This window comes from Condylura cristata, unplaced genomic scaffold, assembly GCF_000260355.1.
Source record: "Condylura cristata isolate star-nosed mole 26May11 unplaced genomic scaffold, ConCri1.0 scaffold00007, whole genome shotgun sequence".
In the NCBI taxonomy this organism is placed as follows: Eukaryota; Metazoa; Chordata; class Mammalia; order Eulipotyphla; family Talpidae; genus Condylura; species Condylura cristata.
Window position 1 is genome coordinate 64,668,363 of NW_004567108.1, and position 27,339 is coordinate 64,695,701.

The 27,339-nt window shown below is 37.9% G+C and overlaps 1 protein-coding gene across 2 annotated transcripts in view; it reads left to right on the forward strand.

Annotated features, from left to right (window-relative positions):
• The window catches only part of APC (adenomatous polyposis coli), a 116,553-nt gene extending 99,137 nt beyond the window's left edge, over positions 1 to 17,416 (forward strand). For both annotated transcript variants that reach the window (XM_004678370.2, XM_012721808.1), the window contains 2 exons: positions 5,579 to 5,793; positions 7,349 to 17,416. In XM_004678370.2, the coding sequence (XP_004678427.1) occupies positions 5,579 to 5,793; positions 7,349 to 13,904 (6,771 nt within the window). In that variant the 3' untranslated portion in view covers positions 13,905 to 17,416. The remainder of the gene's footprint in view (positions 1 to 5,578; positions 5,794 to 7,348) is intronic.
• The last annotated feature ends 9,923 nt before the right edge of the window (positions 17,417 to 27,339 follow it).

Consider the following 27,339-nt stretch of genomic DNA (forward strand, 5'->3'; position numbering starts at 1 on the left):
AAAAGGTATTAAGATGTGCCGATGGCTTAGTGTAAATCAGAGTTCCTCAGACTTGACCCTAGTAACATTTTTCTTATTTTATTGTCAAAGATAGTTCTTTGTTTTGGGAAATGACCTACCTGTTCCTTATGAGATTTTTAGTAGCATCCCTAATCCCTCTTTTATGATAGATGCCAGGCCACCAATCCCTCAGTGTGACCACACTCAGAAATGTATTACCAAAATGTAAAGTGTTGTGGGGACAAGTTCAGGATGAGGCTAGAGAACAGAGGTGAAAGAATTCACCAGAGACAAGAGTGAAGAACAGAACAGGCAGATTTATTGAAATACACTGCTATGAGAAATAGTGGACAAGCTGGAGAAGTGTGTTTCCCAAGGAGGATTTGAGGCACTCTTTTATACTATAGTTGTGTGGACTTTTGCCATTTTGTACCAGTTATTTGCTGGGATGTCTGGCCTCTGCTTCTGCATTCATGGAGCTGGACTAATTTCCTGGTCATGGTGGTCACTTTTATGGCTTTGTCCGCAAGGCAGCCTATCCATTCCTTACCTACTTGCACCTCCCAAACCTGCCTGCTAGGTCAGGAATAGGGGCTCAGTTTTTTAACCTTATTCAGTTGTACCCCACATAAAGGAGTAGGAATAGAATCACACCTAGTTGAAAATCACTGGTTTAATAAATATTAACCACTATCCTTTTCAAACACCTATCCTCCAAAATCCACAAATTTTGAGAGTCAACTTATCAAGAGGCAGAGAATTGGGTGAAGAAGCCCCCCAAAATGATAATTTTTTTACAAGAGGTAATTTAATGTCCACTGGACTGTATACTTCAGGAACTAAAATAAACTTGGAATTGGAAAGGCTAAAAGCAAATGAGCTTACAAGTGTGCCATGTTTGGTTTGTGAGTTTTCACTTGCTGCTTTGGAATAAAGTAATAACACCCCAAAATAAGGAAATAAAAAGGAATTATTAACAGAAAAAGCAATGAACTGGTGAGGGAAGAATGCTATAGAAGCAGCAGGCCCTTTGAGTTTGGGGGTGGGGGGCGTGTTGCTAGATGGAGAAATTGCCTGCAAGGCCTCCCAGTTTTTGGTGTGCTTGTTTTGCAGATCCCTCTTCTACTTCCTTGTAGTCCTTATGCTCCCCCTCTCCCACAGGAAATCCTGCTAATCCTGCTGGGGATTGTAGTCCAAGCCAGCAGCCTATAAATGGGTAGGTAGGTAGGAGAGGGAGGGTGATGAGAAATGGTACCAGTTCCCCAGGAGCTCTTTAACCACTTCTGGAATACAGTCCTGTACAATTCTAGCTAACCAGGCCTCTTTTCAACCATCCAGACTTAAGACATTTGCCTACACTTTTGTATTTTCTTCTCCAAAATTTCCTTTTCGGAGACAACAAAACATTTTGACTCTTAATTATTTATGTATTTTTGATGAAATATGTCATTTCATAAATGGAAAACCCCAAAAAAATCAGCTAAAATCTATTAGAAATAAGAATATTATTTAACCAAACAACTGGTATTAAAAATATTCTATTTACTTAAGGACCACATAAAGATACCTTTAAAGTCCTACTGTATTGACAAACAGCAGTTACTATTCCTTGAAAAGAAGATACATAGAAAAAAAAAAAAAAAAAACCCTGAAAGTATATGCAGCACATCATTAGTCACCAAGAAAATACAAATTAAAAATTACAACTTGGTCCTCCATGATGGTGCAGCGAGTTAAAGCACAGCATTAAGAAGCTAAAGTCACTTCAGTATGAGTTCAATCCCCATCCCGGAGGTTATCCAAATGGCGCAGCAGACCTCCTGACCCACCTGCTGCTCTCCTCAGCAGTGTACTTTATCAGTCAGCCTGTTCTGCTCCCCACTCAGTCTCTGGTGAATCCTCTCACCACCCTTGCACCTCTGACCTGTACCCCAGTTCTGTATGTTCTGTATGCATAAATAAATAAATCTTTTAAAAAATATATAATGCAATAATACCTACTATTTTAGCTAAAAATTTAAAAGATTAATCAAGTTTTTCAATGATGTTGATCATCTGGAATTCTCATCAGAATGTAGAATGGTATATCCATTTGGGGATAACGTTTGGCAGTGTTTTAAAGTTAAATCTATACCTCCCTCCATTCCCTTCTTGAATCTTTACTTAAGAGGAACGAAAACTTATGTTCACACTGCAGTTGTTCACAGTATTATTATTTGTAATAATCAAAAACACTAATGTCTTTTAGCAGGTGAATGGGTAAATAAATCATGTAATATCTACAATGAAATACTGTTGAGCTATTGAAAGTTAAAAAGCAAATGCAATAGTCTACAATGATATAAAACAGATCAGTAGTTGGGTTGGGGTATACCAGGAAATTGGTTGGTGGGTTGGTGACATAATTGTTCCCTCGATTAGAACGATAGTTTTATAGGTGTGCCCATCTATCAGGAATGATCACGTTGCACAGTTTAAAACTTCTAATCAACTGTGTATATTTTCTGAAATACCTAATGTGTTTTTATTATGGGAATTTGTCTGGATGCATGATTTTAATACATCTCAAGGACCTCAGAATTCTACATACAGAGTAGTTGCTACAAATTGAGAAAGTGAGGTTAAAACACATATCCTACTGAGAAACATAAGACTATCATAAATGAAAAAACATACCCCTGTTCTTATAAAGGCAGAGTAGTGTTTTAAAGATCATTCTCCCTAAATTCATCTATAAATGCTTAATGCAAGTCAGTCTTGGAAAAACTAGCCCCCCCCAGAAATTCACCCAATTCTGGTTTAGACCCACTTGTAGTTAGCAGTAATAGAATTTATTCTCTCTTTTCATTCATTGTAGTGGTCATTATAATCATTCTCTTTAATTCATGATCTCTTCTTTCTTAACTTCATTTACTGATAGGGGAATTGACATTACATCCTTCCATAGTCATATGAATTGCATTTTTAACTTCATTTAGCTGACTTTCTCTGCCACACAGAGACCCTTTTCTTTTGTGTTCTGTGCTCCAAATACTGTTGTTTACTCAAAACTATTAGCTCCTTACTTTTTTATCTTTTTTACAAGCTGTAGATTTTATGTATTTTAACTTAAGAATAAGCCCAGTGTTTTGAAGATGGAAAAAAAATTTGTTAGTTCTTCGGACCCTGCATGTGTCTTTTTTTTTTTTTTTTTCTATAACATCCAAGACCCTGAGCATATTACTTTCTCCATTTCTTAACTGACCTTACCTCCTTCGGTCCTAATTTTGCTTTCAGCACATCTGTTCTCCTAAATCACAAATTACTAGGGCTTTTAATTTCTACTTATACCTGTATTTGACACATTTTTTTTAACCAAATGCCATATTGAAACTTACCCCTTTTTTTACCACTTGTATTTCTAACCTTGGATCATTTCTTCTTATCTCCTCTGATTGTTATTATAAAGCTTATTTGGAACAAAATCCTTGGCCCTCTACATGGGGGCTTGCAGAAAGCAACTTTTATTTTTTCTTTATTTACCTCTTACCTCTGAACCACTTGCAGTTTTGCTCATTCCTCTAGACTTACTGTCTTTTCTGTTCTCTTGCTGTTTTCTGTCCCACCTTCACTTCACTCACACTTTAAATTGAACTCTTACCTTTCTCACATCTCTACTGAGTAAAGCATTTCCTCCTGACTCCTGTTTATCTGATAGTATATAAAGTTGCTCCTAGATTATTTCATTTAGTTATTAGTTATTATCTATTTATTTGTTAATTTTTGGACATTATTTGATTTCTCCCCTCAGATGTCCCAATAGTTCACCCACCACCATAGCACCGAAGGTCCATTTCCCTCATCCCTTATGCTCTTTCCTCCCCTGCTTTTTTGACCCCTCTCCTTCCCCTTTTATATGCCACAGATTGTGACCAGTTTGCAAGTTTTATCTTTTTCCTAAATTTTTGTTTGGTTTCTCATTAAATATATTTTTTTAAGATTTATTTATCCATACAGAACTGGGTGCAGGTCAGAGGTGAAGGGGCAGTGAGAGGATGGGGAACAGAACAAGCAGATTGACAAAGTGCACTGCTGAGGGGAGCAGCATATGAGGCAGGAGGGGTCTGTTGCACCATGTGGGTCAACTTCTGGGGCTAGGGATTGAACTCATATTCTCACTCACACTGAACTCTGAACTCACATGCATTGAAGCATCTGTGGCCAGCTTGCAGTGCTGTACCTTAACCCGTTGTGTCACCAGAGAGGGCCTCATTAAATTTTCTAATGAAGAGAATAAAAATATGTTGGTTACCTATTTATTGGGTTAGGCTCAAAATGTTTGCCCAAACCTACAAGTCCTTCTTTTAGCTCTTGGCCATGCTTCCTACTATTCTCCAGCATGGACTTTGATCTCCTGTGTCCTCTTTCTGTTCATTTGTTCTCCCTTCTTGATCCCCACTTCCTTGTTGATCCCCATTTCCCTGCTTTGTCTCATTCCACTTCTGCCAGGAGCGCCTGTCCTCTCAACTCTAAATGGACAGCTCTTCTGTAGAACTGCTAATATTTTATTTACATGGTTAAGTTCAGATAGAGATAGTCTTTCCTTTTGAAACTATTTCATATGGTTTTGCATCTTCCTCCAGTAAGTTGTTAGCACCTTTAAAGTAGATGTCACTGTACTATATTTGTATCCTCTGAAGTGCCTCTAATTGTGATAGCTACAGAATGGAGTTTTTTTGTGTGTGTATTTTTTTTGTTTGTTTGTTTGTTTTAAGATTAATTTACTTATGCATACAGAACTGAGATATAGGCCAGAGGTGCAGGGACAATGAAAGAATTCACCAGAGACAGAGTGGGGAGCAGAACAGGCCGACTGACAAAGTACACTGCTGAGGGGAGCAGCGGGCAGTCAGGAGAGGTCTGCCTTGCCATTGGATCACCTCCGGGGTGAAGACTGAACTCATGCTGAAGTAGCTTAGCTTCTTAGTGCTATGCTTTAACCCTCTGTGCCATCAGGGAGGGCCCTGGAGTTTTAATGAATGTTTGTTCCCTAATTGAGTTGTAGTAAGAAGAAAGTCTGATATCAGGATCATGGCAAGGTGTTTTCCAGTATGCGTTCCTTTTAATAAGTTACATTGTTACTTTTCAGTCAACCACAAATATCTATGTGTTTTTTATAAAAACAGAATGCTTTGACTTGTTCTTTTCATTTAACAATACTTCTTAGATGTCTTTCCATATCAGTATAATGGTTGTTTTTTTTTTTCTTTAATTTATTTTGTTTTCCTGAAGATGTTATAATGGTTTATATTGTTTCATTTTCTGACATAATAAGATATCTACCATTAAAGCACGTAGAATAAAACTTATAAGGTCATTAGTCTTATATTGTGTTCTGCTTATTTCATGGGCATATCACAGATGTAAGTTCTATTTTGTATTTTGTAAAGTTGTTGTAAATGGAGTTTCTAATCCCTTTCATTGAGGCCTGGAAAGCAGATCAGATAAAAATAGTACCTTATTTGATACAAGTAAACAAAGAAGTTAATGAGATAAATTCTGGCTGTAATTAAATGATTTGTATCATGTGTCTTAATAGGAATCAACTCTCAAAAGTGTATTGAGTGCCTTATGGAATTTATCAGCACATTGCACTGAGAATAAAGCTGATATATGTGCTGTAGATGGCGCGCTTGCATTTTTGGTTGGTACTCTCACTTACCGGAGCCAGACAAATACTTTGGCTATTATTGAAAGTGGAGGTGGAATATTACGGAATGTGTCCAGCTTGATAGCTACAAATGAAGACCACAGGTAAAAACAAGAGTTCTTTATTACTTCTAAATGAATTAGTGCAAAATTCATATTCTCTAAAATGCTCAATTATATATACTGTTTCATGTAATTATGCAAGTTCTAGGCCAAGCCATATTACAGGGAAAAGACAGCTATTAACCCCCAATTTACTCATTGCATCTTTATTCTAATAAAAGTTCATCATATCATAAAAATCTCTAGAAATAAATGTGATGGATGAGAGGTATGGCCTATATAGAGAGGGGAAAATTTAAGTCACAGGTAATAGAATAAAATCACTTCCTTTTGGTCAGTATGAAATAAAGGAATGTAAGGTATGTGAAAACTGATACAGATAGCAACTGGTGTTTCTAATGGTGTTTTAATATCAAGAATGACAACCACTCTATAGCCATCAGTCATTTGTCTAATACACTAGAGCTGTGAAACTTCAGAAAGCACCTCTGATGCATGACCCACATTTTCAGAACTTGGGTTCTGTATTGTGTTAAAAAAAAAAAATAGGGGTATCTTCCACAGCATATTTATCTAGTATTGTTCCTCTCATTCAGTAAGACCATGAAGGTGCGTTTATTAAATTGACCTATAAAGATATACCTATAGGATATAAATAAATAAAGATGTTCCTTACGTTTTTGATATATAAACTTGCGTGATAGCCCTTAAGCCATACAAAGATTTCTTAAACTCAGTAAGCACTCAGGTGTCTGCTGAATTGCTGAGAGAACAACACGTGTTAAAACTATTGCAAACCCTTGCCACTCAGTTTAAAATCCACTAAAGCTAAATATACTGTGTTGAAACTTCATTTCATATGTGTTTAAAGCTCTTTCATCATTAAAGTTCATTATACTGATTCTCAACCCTTGTTTTTGTTACCTTGAAATATCTTTAAAACCTTTAATTCATTTTAAATAAAAATGAATTAAAATAACAACTATATATACACAGTTGCCAGAGCACACGTAAAGAGACTGGCAGTATCACAGAGTCAACATGAAGAAGTAAAGATTACATTCTAAAAGTCAGTTTGCTTCTCTAGGAAATCCATTATTCTTGCTGACTACATAAAGATCTGTTAAGCACTTCTCTCTGCTTCTTTCTCACTATCTTAAGTGGTCAGCACTGTGGCACCAGTCCATAAATTATTGCAAAGTCCCTGGTCAACATAACATTTCATGATATATTTATAGTCCTTTTGATATAACTGGAGTAAATACATCTACTCAAGAAAAAATTTTAAGACCTGTTGGAACCAGAATGGAAACACATCTATAAAAGGATTTGTCCACCAGAAGAAAAAAAAATACAGTGTAGATCAAAACTAATATTTTTACTTATTTTGGTTTGAAAGATAACCCATTAAAATAGATATTAAATACACTAACAAAAGGGGATAGGAAATGCTTGGAATTTATAGTAACACTTGGTACAATTAGAGTTTGCTTATTCAAGTTTTAGTAGTTACCTTTAGATTTATATGTGTTTTCTACACTTTTGTTGTTACTACAAATAAATATTGACCTTAGTTTTGTGATCTCTTTTACTTTAGGCAAATCCTAAGAGAAAACAACTGCCTGCAAACCTTATTACAACATCTGAAATCTCATAGTTTGACAATTGTCAGTAATGCCTGTGGAACCTTGTGGAATCTCTCAGCAAGAAATCCTAAAGACCAGGAAGCATTGTGGGATATGGGGGCAGTCAGCATGCTCAAGAACCTCATTCATTCAAAGCACAAAATGATTGCTATGGGAAGTGCTGCAGCTTTAAGGAATCTCATGGCAAATAGACCTGCAAAATACAAAGATGCCAATATTATGTCTCCTGGTTCAAGCTTGCCATCTCTTCATGTCAGGAAGCAAAAGGCCCTGGAAGCAGAATTAGATGCTCAGCATTTATCAGAAACTTTTGACAATATTGACAATTTAAGTCCAAAGGCATCTCATCGTAGTAAGCAAAGACACAAGCAAAGTCTCTATGGTGACTATGTTTTTGATAGCAATCGACATGAAGACAGTAGGTCAGACAGCTTTAATACTGGAAATGTGACTGTCCTTTCACCATATTTAAATACCACAGTGTTACCCAGCTCCTCTTCATCAAGGGGAAGTTTAGATAGTTCTCGTTCTGAAAAAGATAGAAGTTTGGAAAGAGAACGAGGAATTAGCCTTGGCAACTATCATCCAGCAACAGAAAATTCAGGAACCTCTTCAAAGCGAGGTTTGCAGATCTCTACCACTGCAGCACAGATTGCTAAAGTCATGGAAGAAGTATCAGCCATTCATACTTTCCAGGAAGACAGAAGTTCTGGGTCTACCACTGAATTACACTGTGGGACAGATGAGAGGGCTGCAGTAAGAAGAAGTTCTACCACTCACACACATTCAAATACTTACAACTTCACTAAGTCAGAAAATTCAAACAGGACATGTACTATGCCTTATGCCAAATTGGAGTATAAGAGATCTTCAAATGATAGTTTAAATAGTGTCAGCAGTAGTGATGGTTATGGTAAGAGAGGTCAAATGAAACCATCAATTGAATCTTATTCTGAAGATGATGAAAGTAAATTTTGCAGCTATGGACAATATCCAGCTGATCTGGCACATAAAATACATAGTGCAAATCACATGGATGATAATGATGGAGAACTAGATACACCAATAAATTACAGTCTTAAATATTCAGATGAGCAACTGAACTCTGGGAGGCAGAGCCCTTCACAGAATGAAAGATGGGCAAGACCCAAACATATAATAGAAGATGAAATAAAACAAAGTGAGCCAAGACAATCAAGAAGTCAAAGCACAACTTATCCAGTATATACTGAGAGCAATGATGATAAACACCTCAAGTTCCAACCACATTTTGGACAACAAGAATGTGTTTCCCCATATAGGTCAAGAGGAGCCAATGGTTCAGAAACAAGCCGAGTGAGTTCTAATCATGGAATTAATCAAAATGTAAATCAGTCTTTGTGTCAGGATGATGACTATGAAGACGATAAACCAACCAACTATAGTGAACGTTACTCTGAGGAAGAACAGCATGAAGAAGAAGAGAGACCAACAAATTATAGCATAAAATACAATGAAGAAAAACATCATGTGGATCAGCCTATTGATTATAGTTTAAAATATGCCACAGACTTAACTTCCTCACAGAAACCACCGTTTTCATTCTCAAAGAGTTCTTCTGGACAAAGCACTAAAACTGAACACATACCTTCAAATGGTGAGAACACATCTACACCTTCATCTAATACCAAGAGGCAGAATCCACTCCATCCAAGTTCAACACAAAGCAGAAGTGGTCAGGCACAGAAAGCCACCTCTTGCAAAGTTCCCTCTATCAACCAAGAAACAATACAGACTTACTGTGTAGAAGATACACCTATTTGTTTTTCAAGGTGTAGTTCATTATCATCTTTGTCATCTGCTGAAGATGAAATAGGATGTGACCAGGCAACACAGAAAACAGAGTCCGCTAATACTCTACAAATCACAGAAAGTAAAGACAACAGTGGAACTAGATCAACTGAAGAGTCTGTGAGTGAAGTTCCAACAGTGTCCCAGCACATTAGAACCAAGTCCAGCAGACTCCAAGCTACTGGTTTATCTTCAGATTCAAGCAGGCACAAAGCAGTTGAATTTTCTTCAGGGGCCAAGTCTCCATCCAAAAGTGGTGCTCAGACACCTAAGAGTCCACCAGAACACTATGTTCAGGAGACGCCACTCATGTTCAGCAGATGTACCTCTGTCAGTTCACTTGATAGCTTTGAGAGTCGGTCCATTGCCAGCTCTGTTCAGAGTGAACCATGCAGTGGGATGGTAAGTGGCGTTATAAGCCCCAGCGACCTTCCAGATAGCCCTGGCCAGACCATGCCACCAAGCAGAAGTAAAACCCCTCCTCCTCAAACAGTTCCAAGTAAACAAGAAGTACCTAAAAATAAACTACCTAATGCTGATAAGAGAGAGAGTGGACCTAAGCAAGCTGCTGTAAGTGCTGCTGTACAGAGGGTTCATGTTCTTCCAGATGCTGATACTTTATTACATTTTGCCACAGAAAGTACTCCAGATGGATTTTCTTGTTCATCTAGCCTGAGTGCACTGAGCCTCGATGAGCCATTTATACAGAAAGATGTGGAGTTAAGAATAATGCCTCCAGTTCAGGAAAATGACAATGGTAATGAAACAGAATCTGAGCAGCCTGAAGAGTCCAATGAAAACCCAGAAAAAGAGACAGAAAAGCCTGATTCTGAAAAAGATCTATTAGATGATTCAGATGAAGATGATATTGAAATACTAGAAGAATGTATTATCTCTGCCATGCCAACAAAGTCTTCTCGCAAAGCCAAAAAGCCAGCTCAGACCACTTCAAAATTACCTCCACCTGTGGCAAGGAAACCAAGTCAGCTACCTGTGTACAAACTTCTGCCATCACAAAACAGACTGCAAGCACAAAAGCATGTTAGCTTTACACCAGGAGATGATATGCCACGGGTGTATTGTGTAGAAGGGACACCTATCAATTTTTCCACCGCAACATCTCTAAGTGATCTAACAATAGAATCCCCTCCAAATGAGTTAGCAGCTGGAGAAGGGGTTAGAATAGGGGCACAGTCTTGTGAAATTGAAAAACGAGATACCATTCCTACCGAAGGCAGAAGTACAGATGAGGGTCAGAGAGGGAAAGCCTCATCTATCACTATACCCGAACTGGATGACAGTAAAACAGAAGAAGGTGATATTCTTGCAGAATGCATTAATTCTGCTATGCCCAAAGGAAAAAGTCACAAGCCTTTCCGTGTGAAAAAGATAATGGACCAGGTCCAGCAAGCTTCTATGTCTTCATCTGGAACTAACAAAAATCAATTAGATGTCCACAAGAAAAAACCCACTTCGCCAGTTAAACCAATTCCACAAAACACTGAATATAGGACACGTGTGAGAAAAAATACAGACTCAAAAAATAATGTGAATGCCGAAAGAACTTTCTCAGACAACAAAGATTTAAAGAAACAGAACTTGAAAAATAACTCTAAGGACTTCCACGATAAGCTTCCAAATAATGAAGATAGAATCCGAGGGAGTTTTACTTTTGATTCACCCCATCATTACACACCTATTGAAGGAACACCTTATTGTTTTTCACGAAACGATTCTTTGAGTTCTCTAGATTTTGATGATGATGATGTTGACCTTTCCAGAGAAAAGGCTGAACTAAGAAAGGGGAAAGAAAATAAGGAATCAGAAGCTAAAGTAACCAGCCACACAGAGCTAACTTCCAATCAACAGTCAGCTAATAAGCCACAGACTATTATAAAACACACAATAAATCGAGGTCAGTCTAAGCCCATGCTACAGAAGCAGCCCACTTTTCCCCAGTCATCCAAAGATATGCCAGATAGAGGGGCAGCAACTGATGAAAAATTACAGAATTTTGCTATTGAAAATACTCCAGTCTGCTTTTCTCAAAATTCCTCTCTAAGTTCTCTTAGTGACATCGATCAAGAAAACAACAACAAAGAAAATGAACCTATCAAAGCCACAGAGCCCCCTGACACACAGGGAGAACCCAGTAAAGCTCAAGCATCAGGTTATGCTCCTAAATCATTTCATGTTGAAGATACCCCTGTTTGTTTCTCAAGAAACAGTTCTCTCAGTTCTCTTAGTATTGATTCGGAAGATGACCTGTTGCAGGAATGTATAAGTTCTGCAATGCCAAAAAAGAAAAAGCCTTCAAGACTCAAGGGGGATAATGAAAAGCATAGTCCCAGACATGTGGGTGGCATATTAGCAGAAGATTTGACACTTGACTTGAAAGATGTGCAGAGACCAGATTCAGAACATGGCTTATCCCCTGACTCAGAAAATTTTGACTGGAAAGCTATTCAGGAAGGTGCAAATTCCATAGTAAGTAGTTTACATCAAGCTGCTGCTGCTGCATGTTTATCTAGACAAGCCTCATCTGATTCAGATTCCATCCTTTCCCTGAAATCAGGAATCTCTCTTGGATCACCATTTCATCTTACACCTGATCAAGAGGAAAAACCCTTTACAACTAATAAAGGCCCACGAATTCTAAAACCAGGGGAGAAAAGTACACTGGAAACTAAAAAAATTGAATCTGAAAATAAAGGAATCAAAGGAGGAAAAAAAGTTTATAAAAGTTTGATTACTGGAAAAGTTCGATCTAATTCAGAAGTTTCAAGCCAAATAAAGCAGCCTCTTCACACAAACATGCCTTCAATCTCTCGAGGTAGGACAATGATTCATATTCCCGGAGTTAGAAATAGCTCTTCAAGTACAAGTCCTGTTTCGAAAAAAGGCCCACCTCTTAAAACACCTGCCTCCAAAAGCCCTAGCGAAGGTCAGACAGCCACCACTTCTCCAAGAGGACCTAAGCCATCTGTGAAGTCAGAATTAAGTCCTGTTACTCGACCTTCATCCCAGCCAGGTGGGTCAAATAAAGGTCCTTCTAGATCAGGGTCTAGAGATACTACTCCTTCAAGACCTGCCCAGCAACCATTAAGTAGACCTATGCAGTCTCCTGGGCGAAATTCAATTTCTCCTGGTAGAAATGGCATAAGTCCTCCTAATAAATTATCTCAACTCCCAAGGACATCATCCCCTAGTACTGCTTCAACTAAGTCCTCAGGGTCTGGGAAAATGCCGTACACATCCCCAGGCAGACAGCTGAGCCAACAGAATCTCACCAAACAAACAGGTCTAGCAAAGAATGGTAGTAGTATCCCAAGAAGTGAGTCTGCCTCCAAAGGACTGAATCAGATCAATAATAGCAATGGATCCAACAAAAAAGTAGAGCTTTCTAGAATGTCTTCAACTAAATCAAGTGGAAGTGAATCTGATAGGTCTGAGAGACCAGTATTAGTACGCCAGTCAACTTTCATCAAAGAAACTCCAAGCCCAACCCTAAGGAGAAAGTTGGAGGAATCTGCTTCATTTGAATCTCTTTCTCCATCTTCTAGACCAGGTTCTCCCACTAGATCCCAAGCACAGACACCAATTTTAAGTCCTTCCCTTCCTGATATGTCTCTGTCCACACATTCATCTGTTCAGGCTGGTGGATGGCGAAAACTTCCACCCAATCTGAGTCCCACTCTAGAGTATGATGACGGAAGACCAGCAAAGCGCCATGACGTCGCAAGGTCTCATTCTGAAAGCCCTTCCAGACTTCCAGTCAATAGGGCAGGAACCTGGAAACGTGAGCACAGCAAACATTCATCATCCCTTCCTCGAGTAAGCACTTGGAGAAGAACTGGAAGTTCATCCTCAATTCTTTCTGCTTCATCAGAATCTAGTGAAAAAGCAAAAAGTGAGGATGAGAAACAGGTGAACTCAAGTTCAGGAACAAAACAAGCTAAGGAGAATCCAATATCCACAAAAGGGACATGGAGAAAAATAAAAGAGAGTGAAATTTCTCCCACAAGTCCTCATACCACTTCCTCGGGTGCTGCAAATGGTGCTGAAACAAAGACTCTCATTTATCAAATGGCACCTGCTGTTTCTAAAACAGAGGATGTGTGGGTGAGAATTGAGGACTGTCCCATTAACAACCCTAGATCTGGAAGATCTCCCACAGGAAATACTCCACCAGTGATTGACAGTGTTTCAGAAAAGGGAAATCCAGCTGTTAAAGATTCAAAAGATAATCAGGGAAAACAAAATGTAGGTAATGGCAGCACTACTATACGCACTGTGGGTTTAGAAAACCGCCTGAACTCTTTTATTCAGGTAGATGCCCCAGACCAAAAAGGAACTGATGCAAAAACGGGTCAAAACTCTGCTGCTGTGTCAGAGACTAATGAAAGTTCTATAGCTGAACGTACCCCATTCAGTTCTAGTAGCTCAAGCAAACACAGTTCACCTAGTGGGACAGTTGCTGCCAGAGTGACTCCTTTTAATTACAACCCGAGCCCTAGAAAAAGCAGCGCAGACAGCACTTCCGCCCGACCATCTCAGATCCCTACACCAGTGAATACCACCACCAAGAAACGAGATTCAAAAACGGACAGTACTGAATCCAGTGGGACTCAAAGTCCTAAGCGCCACTCTGGGTCCTACCTTGTGACATCTGTTTAAAAGAGCTGGAATGATACTAAGAAGGTTCTGTGTTAATTACAACTGCTATGTATAAATTGTGTTTCAAAGGAAACTTTAAAAGACTGATGAAAGTTTTTGTAAATAGGTTTGATTCTTGTTAGAGGGTTTTGTTCTGAAAGCCATATTTGATAGTATACTTTGTCTTCACTGGTCATATTTTGGGACACAATCCTGATAGCTAGGAAGAAAATAGTAAAGCCAAGTATATTTGTACAGTACGTATTACATGTATTTAAGTAGCATCCCATCCTTTAATTATTGCCTGTATTAAAATAATGAACACTACAGATAGAAGATGATACATTGTTATCAGTCATTTCTAGGTTATAAACTGACTAAACTTACATCAGGGAGAAATTGGTATTTATGCAAAAAAACCCGTTTTAGTCCTTGTGAGTCTATAATTAATCATGTGGCTGTGAAATTCACAGTAATATGGTTCTGAATGAACAAGTTTACCCAGCCTGCTTTGCTTTACTGCATGAATGAAACTGATGGTTCAATTTCAAAAGTAATGATTAACAGTTCTGTGGTCACATGATATGCATATAGATAGCTAGGGTGTAACAATTTACACTATTTTGTGCTCGAAACAAACAAAACAAAAAAAAATTGTGTAATTGAAACTATTTTACCCGAACTAGATTTTATCTGAAAGTAGGTAGATTTTTTGCTATGCTGTAACTTGTATATTCTGGTATTTGAGGTGAGATGGCTGCTCTTTTATTAATGAGACATGAATCATGTCTCAAAAGAAACTAAATGAACATTTCAGAATAAATTATTGCTGTATGTAAAACTATTACCGGAGCTGGTATTTGAGGTTGTTGTTTCATATTTGTATTAATTGTTAAAAGGGCCTCTTTTAAAAACTTATATAAACTTTTTCTCCAAATTCTATGCATTAAGAGTGAAAGTTCTCTTACAGTAATGAGAAATAATTAGCGTTATTGGCATTTAACCATTCCATGCATTGGCACTTAATCATTCCTGAATTTTTTTTTTTATGTGATTAGAACTTCTTGATGTTTAGTATTTTTCCCCTTGTGTCTTTTCTTACTCCCCTAGAGTTCACTTAAAACAAATTGATATAATATATCACAGGAGTAGGCATTGAACATAATAGGCCCATATAATATTTCCTTAATAAAAAATCTAAACGCTATACTTGAAGAAAATGATTATTCTTAAGTGTAAGTAGTCCCTCCCAAACCTGTTTTGGAATGTAACTGTCTTGTCCCTTCATTTTCTCCCTATTAACAGGGTTTGGAATGAACAAGTTTTATCCATATACATTGTGGGAAATAAACAGCATTTTGCTATGCTCATAAAACACAAATCCTGTGGAATGTTAGTTAGATTTGATACCAGTAAGATATTGAAAACACTATTCCAAAACTCCTGCCCCTTAAGGAAGACTTGATTTTTGGTGAATAGAGTTCTGGGGTTTGTAAGAACAGCAAGGAAAATCCTCCTTCACCAGGAAAGATAAATCAGTAACACTTAACAAAGCTAATTCAATTTCTCTTCTCATTTGTTCTAAAAGATCAGAAGACACAGATGATGAATTCTCTCTTGAATGAATGAATAGTTTTGAATAGTTTTTTAATGACCAAATTCATGCAATCCACATTTGGGAAATGGAAAGGATATTTCGGTGTGATAGTGTCCTTGGAAAAAGCAATGTGGAGAGGAGTTAAGTACTTCTCCCTGCTGCTCTTAAGTTGTTTATCACAAGTAGTGAGGCTGATTTTTTTTTAAGCTAAAATGCTAGTAAATTGCTATTTAAAGTTTTAAAAAGGCATTTGACTTCAAAGCATACACTCTTTCCACTGTGCCTCTTTGCAAACACCTCAATTTACTAATCTTTGGAATATATCTACTTTTAAATTTTGTCACGTATTTTATCTGAATGAAATAGTTTGTGAATACTACTACTAATTTATTATATTTATACTGCTCTAAAAGGCTGCCTTATCCAACAAGGATGAATACATGCACATAAGTTATATTTCTTTTCTCTTTTAATTCTGGTTTTCTTTTTTTCTGAATTATATGCTGGTTTTTATAAACCACTTTAATGCTTTTATGGAAAGAGATGGGGTATAAATTGTCTTTTCAAGGAAAAATAAATATTAGTGCTGACAATGAGAAAAGGATCCCCCATGTGCCAGAAAATTTACAAATTCCTGCAGTCAACACCTACTAGGTAAATGACCAGTCCACACAGCCATTTAAAAAAAGTTAGTTTACAAAACCCTTTATTAGAATGAATTGATAAAGGGGACAAATCTCAATTCTGCTTTCAGAAATTCACAGGGTGCTGCCATAACAATAGCAAATCAAACATTTCCAGTTGATGCTTATTACAAGCAGTATACTGACCACTGTTTAGGGATGAGTTAAGAATTGTGATGCCTATTAAGAGAACTGTAAAGTACCGGGCAATGTTCTTTCTACCTTTGACTGCAACAAAGAATTCCAAAGGCAGTGGTTTTCCAACCAGAGTGAATTTTAATCATGAGACACGTTTATTAAGCTACAGATGGGCCACATCCCAATAGTTTCAGACTTCAATGGAGCCCCAAAATTTGCAGTTTCAACAACTTCATGGGTGATAATTGTTGCTGCTGGCCTGGGAGCCAAACCTTGAGAACTGTTGCTCTAAGGTATAATAATAAAGCTCTTTGAGCCAATGCCTTCTGTACTAGCTATGTCTCAACAAGTGAACCTTCAATCTGACAAACACATACCAACAGATTCACTTCCCTCTCCTTCAGGCATGACAGATTTTGAGTATTGAGTGATAACACTGGTAAAGGTAATTTCATCTTTCAATAGTGGGCAGATGTCCCAGATGTGAATGAATAATGAATAAACTTACAAATCCCTGCAAGCAGCAGCTACTAGGTGAAAGACCAGTCTACATAGCCATTAAAGAAAAAGTTGGTTTACAGAACCCTTTATTAGACAGAACGACTGAATTGATAAAGGGGACAAATCTAAAGATAATGACTATATCTAAGAGATCAGCTGACACAGCCTTTGAAACAGTTATTTTAAGGGTAATAATTTCAGCAAATACCTAGTGTGGATTTGTTTTAATAAAATCAGAAGAGAACATGAGAAATGACCTTTCAAATGAGGGAAGACTGATTTGAGAGCAAAGGAAAATATATCCAATTTGTTAAGAGTGTGAGTGATTAACCACTAACAAATCAAATTGGTATTTGAGGATAAACTAGACGGAAAAACAACAATAATAATGAAATAAAAGATAAACCCATAAAAAGCAAATGACATAGTTTATATAGCAGATAATCAATTGATGTAAAATTACGATAATACAAAGTGAAGGGATAAGTCTTACTAAGGGTGGGGACCAGTTGTGTGTGCTATATCTTAATTCACGTTGTCACAGGGTTTCCTTGTATCTAAGATAAAAAAAGAACAGTGCCATAAATGCAGAAAGTATATTGCCAAGTGCTAAAGAAAGATTTAGGTAGTCAAATCATTAAAATTTACCAAACATAATTTTTCAAAAATCAAGGTTAGTGAAATAAGGTTTATAAATTATCTTTTTTATTCTAATGAGCATCTCCCTCATTTATGCTGTCTTTAAGATACTACTTGATAGTCTTAAAACCTATGGACTTTGACTCCTGTAAACACCTCATCCTCTTCCTGCTGTGCTCATAACTGTTCTGTGGTCTATAAAACTATATTCTGGTTTTTGTTAGGCCATTGATACTTTCAACCTGTATGTTCTATGTGTATAATATTGTTCTTGGTGCTAAATATCCTTTGTTTCTTCTAATATTCAGGATAATTCTCAACATTTGTGACTATTATTTTCTTGAAGCTTTGTGATTGTTACTTTTTTTTCAAATTAAAATTACTCAACATAATGTATTCTAGTTAAGGTGAGTATTGACTATAACGTTCATTTGTGAAAAGCAATTATTGAGAATGATGTCAAATAGAACTTGCCCCACCTACACCACCTTTTGGAAATGTGAATATTTGGATTACTGTTGGTCATTGAACCATGTACACAGTCTGTTCCCCAAACTGTGACTGTCCCACAGAGAGACTTATCAACTGGCCAGTGGGGGCTAGATTGAGTGCTTGAACTAAAGGCTACAGTAAAGGCAGAGGTTATTAGCATCAGGACGCTAAAACAAAAATCCAGCCTGTAGAGAAAGGAGGGAACAACTTTGAGGGGAAACCAGAGTGAAGAGAAGACATATAACACAAGTCCCTTGTTCCTGGTATTGCCTCAGTATCACTATTTCTGAGATCTCACTGTACTACTCCTTCAGATTGGGTTATTTATAAACTTCAAAACATTCTGTTTCTGAATTAAATTGAAAATAACAAAATTCATGGATACATATCTTAGTGAGTTATTAGTTTTCAAAGATGGAGCTGTCTTTCATTTAAAAAGAAATATATGGGGAAAGAAATTCCTACCAAAAAAAAGTAAATTGGCATCAGATTTCTTAGCAATACTAATGCCAAAAAGGAAAAAATGGAACAATATATAGTTTGAAAGAAATTAACATTAAGTACCCTGAAAGGAGCTCAATTAGGATTTATTTAAGATACTTCTAACATTCAACCTGCTTGGCAACAAGACTTCAAAAGACAAGATGTTTATTTAAAGAATATTAAGTAGCTCATAGGGTCTGTTTGGAGGTCCAGAAAATAAGTCTTGGAAACTACACAATGGAAAAAATACCCAAATCATACATAAGACTGTTTTAGTAAAGACCCAATTACTGCCCCTAAATACCAGAACATTCTGATACATCCTCATGATAAAATAAGATAAAAACTGAACGTAGGGAACTACATTTGCTCCTGTGTACTGCTCACTTCTGAATTGAAGACTTGTTGGGTCAACATGACTAGAGTACAGGAAAGCTCAATTTGGGATTTCTCCATTTAAGAAGCTGAATTCATGAACTCTCCAAATCTGTATTCTATACAGCCGGAAGCCGGAACACAGTTCTAACACATTATTCCTGCTGCCCAAGCAATTAAAAGGTGTGGAACTAGTTTGAGCAATAAAATCTTTGTGTTTCCATTTATAAATAATCTGATCATAAATTTCAATGTGAGCACATAACTCATAAAGGTAAAATTAATAAATTATTCCAACCGTAATGGAAAGTTATAAGGGAAGGAAGATATACAATCATACTAGAATTCTAATCTTAGGTAAGCATTGTCAATAGATGCCATTTTGTTTTTAACTTAGGAAAAATAGTATTTTAATTTAGTGGAAATGCCAGTGTTAAAAAAAGAAATCCATTTAATCTCTAATCAAAAGGTAACAAAGAACATCTGAACAAGACATCAAAGAATGGGAGAAATACGGGGTGGGAATAATAGAAGAATAAAATGACAATTGCAAATAATAAATGTATTAGACACATGCAGTAAAATAACCTCTCATAGACAGGTGTCAAATAAAAATCATCCTCTATGTGCCATAACAAAAGACAGTTGGCTTGTCTTGAGGTCTATAAAGATGACAGAGTGAAGATCCCTGGACCTCCTCCAGATACAACTAGATTGTAGTACAACAAAGCCAAAAGAACCCTGAAGGAAGAATGACAACTACAGCACACACTAGAAGTACTGATCTGGCAGAGAGGGGTACATAAAACTTTAATTGATTGTTATTTATTGTGACAGTAAAATCACAAAAGGGAGAGGTGGCTGCTATTTGGAGCCCCATAAAGTTGTTGACTTGGACACATGCCAACATTGGGGACTCCTGAAAACCATCTCTCTGCTGGATAAGGGGGTACACTGGACAGAGGGTGCACTGTTAGGGAGTTTTTGGGGTAGAGATGCAAAGATTACTGACTGAAACAGGCTTTCAGTGTGACACTTAGAGCCTAAACTGGTAGACAGAAAACGATTTGAGTGCCTGGGCCTCTTACAGAAGCAGCTAAGGCGGAGGTAAGCAAACCACGTGCTACCCCACACATCAGGACAAAAGTCAAAATAAAAGCTTGAGCAAACTAGAGCACAACTCCTAACAATAACAGGAACAAACACTCCAGAATAAGATTGCTGGAAAAGAAAAAAAGAGTAACCCTGGTCTGTGACACCAAATCAGCTATAATTTGTGATAAGTGCTGCATCTTGTGCTTAAAATATAACTAGAGTGGAAGTGGACACAAGGCTATAAATGACATTAAGACAGAGGAGCTGGCCTGAGGGAAGATGATGATTCCCACCACACAACACTGGTATCTACAGTACAGTATGAACTTTGAAGACCTGAGTTTACTGGAAATGATTCTTTGGTGCCCTAGTGCCCCAGTGTTCTTTTATACCTTTTACCCCATATCAGTGCTAATCCTTAAATTACTTCAATAAGTGCAAAGACAACAGTCTGGAAAAATAACCTATTACAGTCACAAAAATGTAAAAAGAACACAGCACAATGTCGGAGCATAAATTACCTAAGAGGCACTCCAACCCAGCAAAACTGCAAAACATCATAGAAGAGTAAGATAACAACTCTAGGACCCTCCCTGGTGGCACAATGGTTTTAAAGAGCACTATGAAGTGATCTGCAGCCACAGTGACACAAGTTCAATTCCCGGCTAGCAGATCCACTTGGCAAAGCAGATCTCCCCTGACCTGCCCACAGCCCACTGCCTCAACAGTCAATCCACCTGTTCTGCTCCCACTCTATCTTTGGTGAATTCTCTCACCCCCTGCACCTCTGGCCTGTATCCCAGTTCTCGTATGCATAAATAAATGAATCTTTAAAAAAAAAAATGAGTTCTAACTGCTTATTGAACTAATATATAAACATCAGAATAAAGATAAAGCAACTATGAGGAGCTACAATCAGAAATAACAGAGCTAAGAAACATGGCTGACTTAAACTGAAGGTTCAACAGCACACAGAGCAATGAGAGGCTTAATGAATGCAAAAACACAATACTAATACAAACTAACACAATACAAACTAACACAAACGGAGCAGTATAGTGAAAAATAAGAATTTAAAACTGAATATAGTGTAATAGCCCTTTGAGACAACTTAAAGAAAAATAGCATCTGTATCATAGGAGACCCAGAAGAAAAGCTTGCTTTAAAATTATTAAAAGAGGCCCTCGCTAGTGGTGCAGTGGGTTAAAGCACAACACTAAGAAGCTAAAGCCACTTAAGCATGTGTTCGATCCCTGCCTGCCCCAGAGGTGATCCACATGGCGTGGCAGACTCCTCCTGACCCGCCTACTGCTCCCCTCAACAGTATACTTCAATGATCTGACTGTTCTGCTCCCCACTCTGTCTCCGATGAATCTTCTCACTGCCCCTGCACCTCTGGCCAATACCCCAGTTCTGTATGCACAAATAAATCAATCTTTAAAAATAAATATTTTTTAAAATTATTGAAAGAAATAATTGCTGAAAATCAGTCTGGCAAATAAATGAGATTTTGTGACCCAAGATGCACAAATATTTCCAAACACATACACACACACACACAGACAGATTATAGAATAACTGCTGAAAATACAACAAAATATATTGAGAAAAAAAGAGTAATACCTAAGGGATCACAACAGAACTGTCAATAGACTACAGCAAAAACATTATGAGCATGAAAGGACTAGAAGGAGATGTTTAAAGTACTTAAAGATTTCCACCCAGGGCCCTCCCTGGTGGTGCAATAGGTTAAAGTACAGCAATAAGGAAGCTAGCTGCAGCCACTTCAGTTTGATCGCTGGCCAGGGAGGTGACCCACATAGTGCAGTAGACCTCTCCTGTCTCACCTGCTGCTCCCCTCAGCAGTGTACTTTGTCAGTCTCCCTGTTCCCCACTTTGTCACTGATAAATGCTCTCACCGTCCCTGCATCTCTGCCCTGTACCCCAGTTCTGTATGCATAAATAAATCTTTTTTAAAAAAAAGATTTCCACCCCAGAATCCTTTATTCTGCAAGATTAACATTCAAGATGGGAGGAAGACTAAGGAGCTTCAATGAGGAGCAAGAAATAAAAGAGTAGATAAATACAAAGCTGCATATGAAATTCTGAAAGCATTATTATTAAAGTAACAGAAGCAAATATAAAGATAATATATACCTAAATTAACTAGGAGAAGGACAACAGCAATTGGGCCCATCGGAATGAATCCAATACCAAACCATGCAATGTGTCACACAAATAGCCTATAATATACTAACTTCAGTAAAATCTCCAAACAAAAATTAATTGAAGTAAAACATAAGACAACGGAAAGGAACTTAAAATATATACATATAATTATCTCAAAATGACCTAAGTTCTCATTCTCATTTTGTTATGTTTTTAAGTTCTGCAGCCACTGGAGCATGAGTTCATCCCCAGCCAGAGAGGTGACCCACATGGCACAGGAGACCTCTCCTGTCCCACCTCTACCCCCCTCAGTAGTGTACTTCTGTCCCCCACTTTGTCTCTAGTGGAACCTCTCATCCTCCACCCCTGCACCACTTGCCTGTACAATGGTTCTTGTATGCATGCGTTGATCTTGAATGTCAATGGTCTGAATTTGCCAGTGAAAAGATGTAGACTATCTTAATGGACTTTAAAACAAAGTACACCCTTCTGTTTAAATCAACCCTACCAAGAAAGACAAGCACAGACTTAAGGTTAAAGGCTTGAAGGCAATTATACAAGCAAATGGCAACCCAGAAAATCAGGTACAGCTATAGTTATAGCTTATAAAATAGGTTTTCAAATTATTTTTATTTATGTAGGGATGTAGGCCAGAGGTGTGGGAGGAGGGGGAGGAAATTCACCAGAGACATTTTCATTTCTTACCTTGATGTTGTTTTTATTTTTGAAATAAATTTTACTCGCATAAATTGTGTGTTTTTCCAAAATTGTTTCCAGACTCAGATTCAGCTGTTACTACTAATGAGTCAATAATTAGAGATAAGACCTGGAGTTAGGAAAGCAAAGTAGTGTGTGTGTATGTGTGTTTGTGTGTATAAGATATATTTATATATTATTTACACATATAAGAACTGGAGTACAGGTCAGAGTTGCTGGGGATGAGAGCATTCGCCAGAGACAACAGAGTGGGGAGCAGAACAGGTGGAGTGCTTGAAATACACTGTGGACTTATTAGGTGAGACAGGAGAGGTCTGCTGCTCCATGTGAGTAGCTCCCTGGCCAGGGATCAAACTCATGCTGCAGTGACTATGGATAGCTTCATAGTGCTGTTCTTTAACCCCTTGCATGACAAGGGAGGACCCAGTTCTTGATTTTTTTAAGAGTCAGCATCCTTAGGGAATGGCTGAACCAGGATTCTAATAGTGTATCTTGGATGTCTTTAAGTTGATCATAAGCTTTTCAAAAGGACAGGGCATGTGGAAAATGTATGTCAACATGTTTTATTTTGATATTATCTTGACTCATGACTACCTGATGGTCCGACTGGTATTATTTCTCAAGGGCAATGGTTGTGATGCTTGCAATTTTAGGCCCCAATTCTGGTTTTCTTCAAGTAAAAGTAGGATTGGTAAGTTATTAGAAAAGTTTTCTATCTTCATCTCAGCCACTCTTACCTGGTTATCTGCTTATGTCAGCACAAAGATAAATGGGCAGGAACAAAGAATTACTGCAAGAAGAGATGAAAGGTGCCTGCACCAATCTGGGAGACAATCACCAGAGGTCCTGAAAACCCGTCCCAGTCTGGACCCAGCCCACCACTTACCTGGACCTGTGCCAGGAAAGGCCCACTACTAACAGAGTAAGGGCAAGGGGAGGCCCATAAACTTCATTAATAGCATGGTTAAAACACAAAGGCTAACAATGAAGAGAAAGCAAAATACAAATGGTCAAGAAAACACTAAGAAGAAGAATAAACCACAGATAAACAATCACCAGAAACCAACAACACTAACATGGAAAAATTTTCTTGTCAAATGAGAATTAAAAAATTGCCATACCTAACACGGGTGACTTGGTGATGGGAAACCCGCCGGGATTACAATTGAGATGGGAAAATGATGTAAAAATAAACTGCTATAAAATAAAAAAAAAAAAAAATTGCCATACCTAAGACAGTCAAAGGTTGAAAAACACAAGCAAAACTCAACAAAACACATCAAGGTATATGAGAAGTCTCAGAAAAGGAAAATAATACTATGAGAAATATAATTGATGAACAGAAGACTGAAATTGAAAATCTTAAATATTAAAGGGATTACAGGATGTAAAAAGAAGTAAAATTTTCTGTAAAACCTATGGAAATGGTGGGCCTTCCTTGGTGGCTCAACAGGTTAAAGCACAGCACTGCAAAGGTAGCCGCAGCTGCTTCAGTTTGATCCCCAGTGGAATAGGTGATCCATATGGAGAGGCAGGCCTCTCCTGTCTCACTCTCAGTAAGTAGTATACTTTGTCAGTCTTCCTGCTCTGCTCCCCATTCTGTCTCTGGTGAATCCTCTCACCACCCTGTACCTCTGTCCTGTACACCAGTTCTGTATGCACAAATAAATAAATCTTAAAAAAAAAACAACTATGAAAATAGAATAGACAATAAGGAAAAGTCAGTAATCAGATGCAGATAAGGAAAGAACCCAGCCAGGAGAAATACAAAGAAAAGAAAATGAAAAAACACCTGGAGAGTTATCTGACACCATAACGAAAAGAGATGAGAGTCATCACATCCTAAAAGGAGAGCTAAAAGATGTACAAGGACATGATTGAAGAAACCACCCCAAACTTAACGATGAAACCACAGGAAAACCCAAATAGCCACACCTCTTATCTAAAAAGAGGAAAATGGGGGTATTACACCCTAGACTTCAAACTATACTACAAACCATAATAATTTAAACAGCATAATACTGAACAAAAACAGACAGACCAATGAAATAAAATTGAAAGCCCAGAAATAAAAACAAACATATGACAAAGAAGCAAAGAATACACACTGGAACAAGGACAATCTCTTCAATAAGTGGTGCTGGGTTTTAGACTTCTATCTCTCTCTATATTATCATTATCATCTGCTATCTTAACCACACACAAAAATCAACTCAGAAGGGATAAAAGACTTGGATGTAAGACCTGAAACTATAAAATAAATAAAAGACAACTTAGGTAAAACTTGCCATGACATAAACCTCAGGAACATCTTTAAAGATTCCATAAATTCATGCCATTTGCAGTAACTCAAATGGAGCTGTGAGTCTCAGGGCACACTAGGGTTAATTAGGCAGTTTCTGGGACAGTGCAGGCAAGGACTTTGGGAGAATTAAGATTTCCGAGCTAAGAACAGCTGATGAAGTGCTAACCAAAACTCCAGAGATGAGGTCAGAAAGTTCAGGAGGACTAAGCAAAGACAGTAAAACTTGCGAGAATAAGAGTTTGGACAGGGAGGTAAACTCTAAGGTAAGAACTGGGATTAGGACAAAGAGTCACAAACAAAACAGGATGATGAGATTTTAATATACAGGAAAAGTGTTTAAAACCCCTAGACAGGCCCAGACAGTGTCGTTTTGCCCTTTCTTGGCTATGCTGCATTGGAGCCTCTTTTTTCTCTAAATAAACTTTTTCTTACTTTCTTGAATAAAGCTTGCTTTTCTGCTTACTTACCTGAAAAATATGCAAATTCCCTTTTCACGTTTTCATGGGACAAGTTTCTGTGGTAGTTTAGGGCTAAATTAACAGGACACACTGACTTCAGCTGGAAGGTATAATATAAGTAAAATATACCAGAAGGAAAAAGATAAATGTTGGATGTTTTCACTTATATGTGGCATAAAGAGCAAGGAGAGTCTCAGAAAAAAGACAAAGCTTGCAATCAACCATAAATTTGTGCTTCCAGGAGGGAAGGCTAGGAAAAGCAAAAACAGGGGAGGCAGGAGCAGAAAGGACTCTGGTGCTGTGATGATGGGAGAACTATGGGGACCACACCTGAGAAGAGAAATTAACAAGAATGTTAAGAAAAATAAATAAATAAACTTACACTTCCATGTTAAAAAGCGAGAGATGTTGGGCCCTCCCTGGTGGCGCAGCGGGCTAAAGCACAGCACTAAGAAGCTTAAGCCACTTCCGCATGAGTTCGATTCCCACCTGCCCTGGAGGAGATCCACATGGCGAGGCAGACCTCTCCTGACCCGCCCGCTGCTCCCCTCAGCAGTGTACCTCATTAATCTGCCTGTTCTGCTCCCCACTCTGTCTCTGGTGAATCCTCTCACCCTCCGCATCTCTGGCCTGTACCCCAGTTCTGTATGAATAAATAAATCTTTAAAAAAAAAAAAACGAGAGATGTTTTGGGCAAGTACGAGGATGTGTTAACTTATGGTTACATGACTCAACAGTTTCTTCCTATATCTTACTCATTCTTGAGGAGCAATGGCAGAAGTCCATCTTCTGAAACTGATGAATGTGGGGGAGAAGGGTTCATGCCCATAGAGGAGAATCTTACTCTAATTGTAGCCTTGGGTTACAATTATTTGGCAGTGTTAGTGTCCCCAGCCTTTTGGAGATAAAGGCAACTCAGAAATTCAGGACACATTAAAAGAATTAAAAGAAGCAAAAATGGATTGGGGGGAAAGAAACATGGATTTGGCTGAAGTTTCTTGGCTAGTGCCAGTGCATTTCATACATAAAGTATGAAGAGGCTTTTCTTAAGATGACTAGAGTTTCAAATTTCTGTTGATGGACCCTCCTCCTCCTCGGGGTAGCCCTTTCTTTTTCTGCACTCCCAGTTCCTAGCCAGCCTAGACACTCAATTCAAAGCTGTTGTTTGCACTTTCTTGGATGTCAGATAAACTGTATCTGCAACTACAATCATCAAAAAGTTAAGTTTTTTTTTTTTCTTTAGGGTATGAAAGCATTTTAAGTTGGCTACACACACAACAAAAAGCCCTCTGCATCAGACAGCAGTGAGTGTCCTCCTAAGCGTAAGTTTGTCCTGGCAGGACTCTTGGTGTCCAGAAGCTGCATGTACTGCTTTAGAAGTGGGACAAACACCTGTTCTCCCTTAGTATCAGCAGTTTCTCATAAGCCACATTTGCGAACCCAACCCCTACCTTGTTGTCTCAACCAAGGCTGAAAGGGTTTTGTGTCTTATCTGTGTGAGAGAAAGGAAGACCACTTGATGAACCGTAGATTTGAAAACAAATGTCAACAATCTCTGAATCTTTTTTTTTTATTAAAAAGTTTATTTTTACATCATTTTGCAAATCTCTGAATCTTTTAACCTCCACAATTTTTCATATTCAACTTCATCCTTTAATTCAACCTGCTCTTCCACAAGCACATTAAAAATCTAAATATGGGCCCTCCCTGGTGGCACAGCGGGTTAAAGCACAGCACTGAGAATCTAAAGCCTCTTTCGCGAGTGTTTGATTTCTGCCTGCCCCGGAAGTGACCACATGGCGGC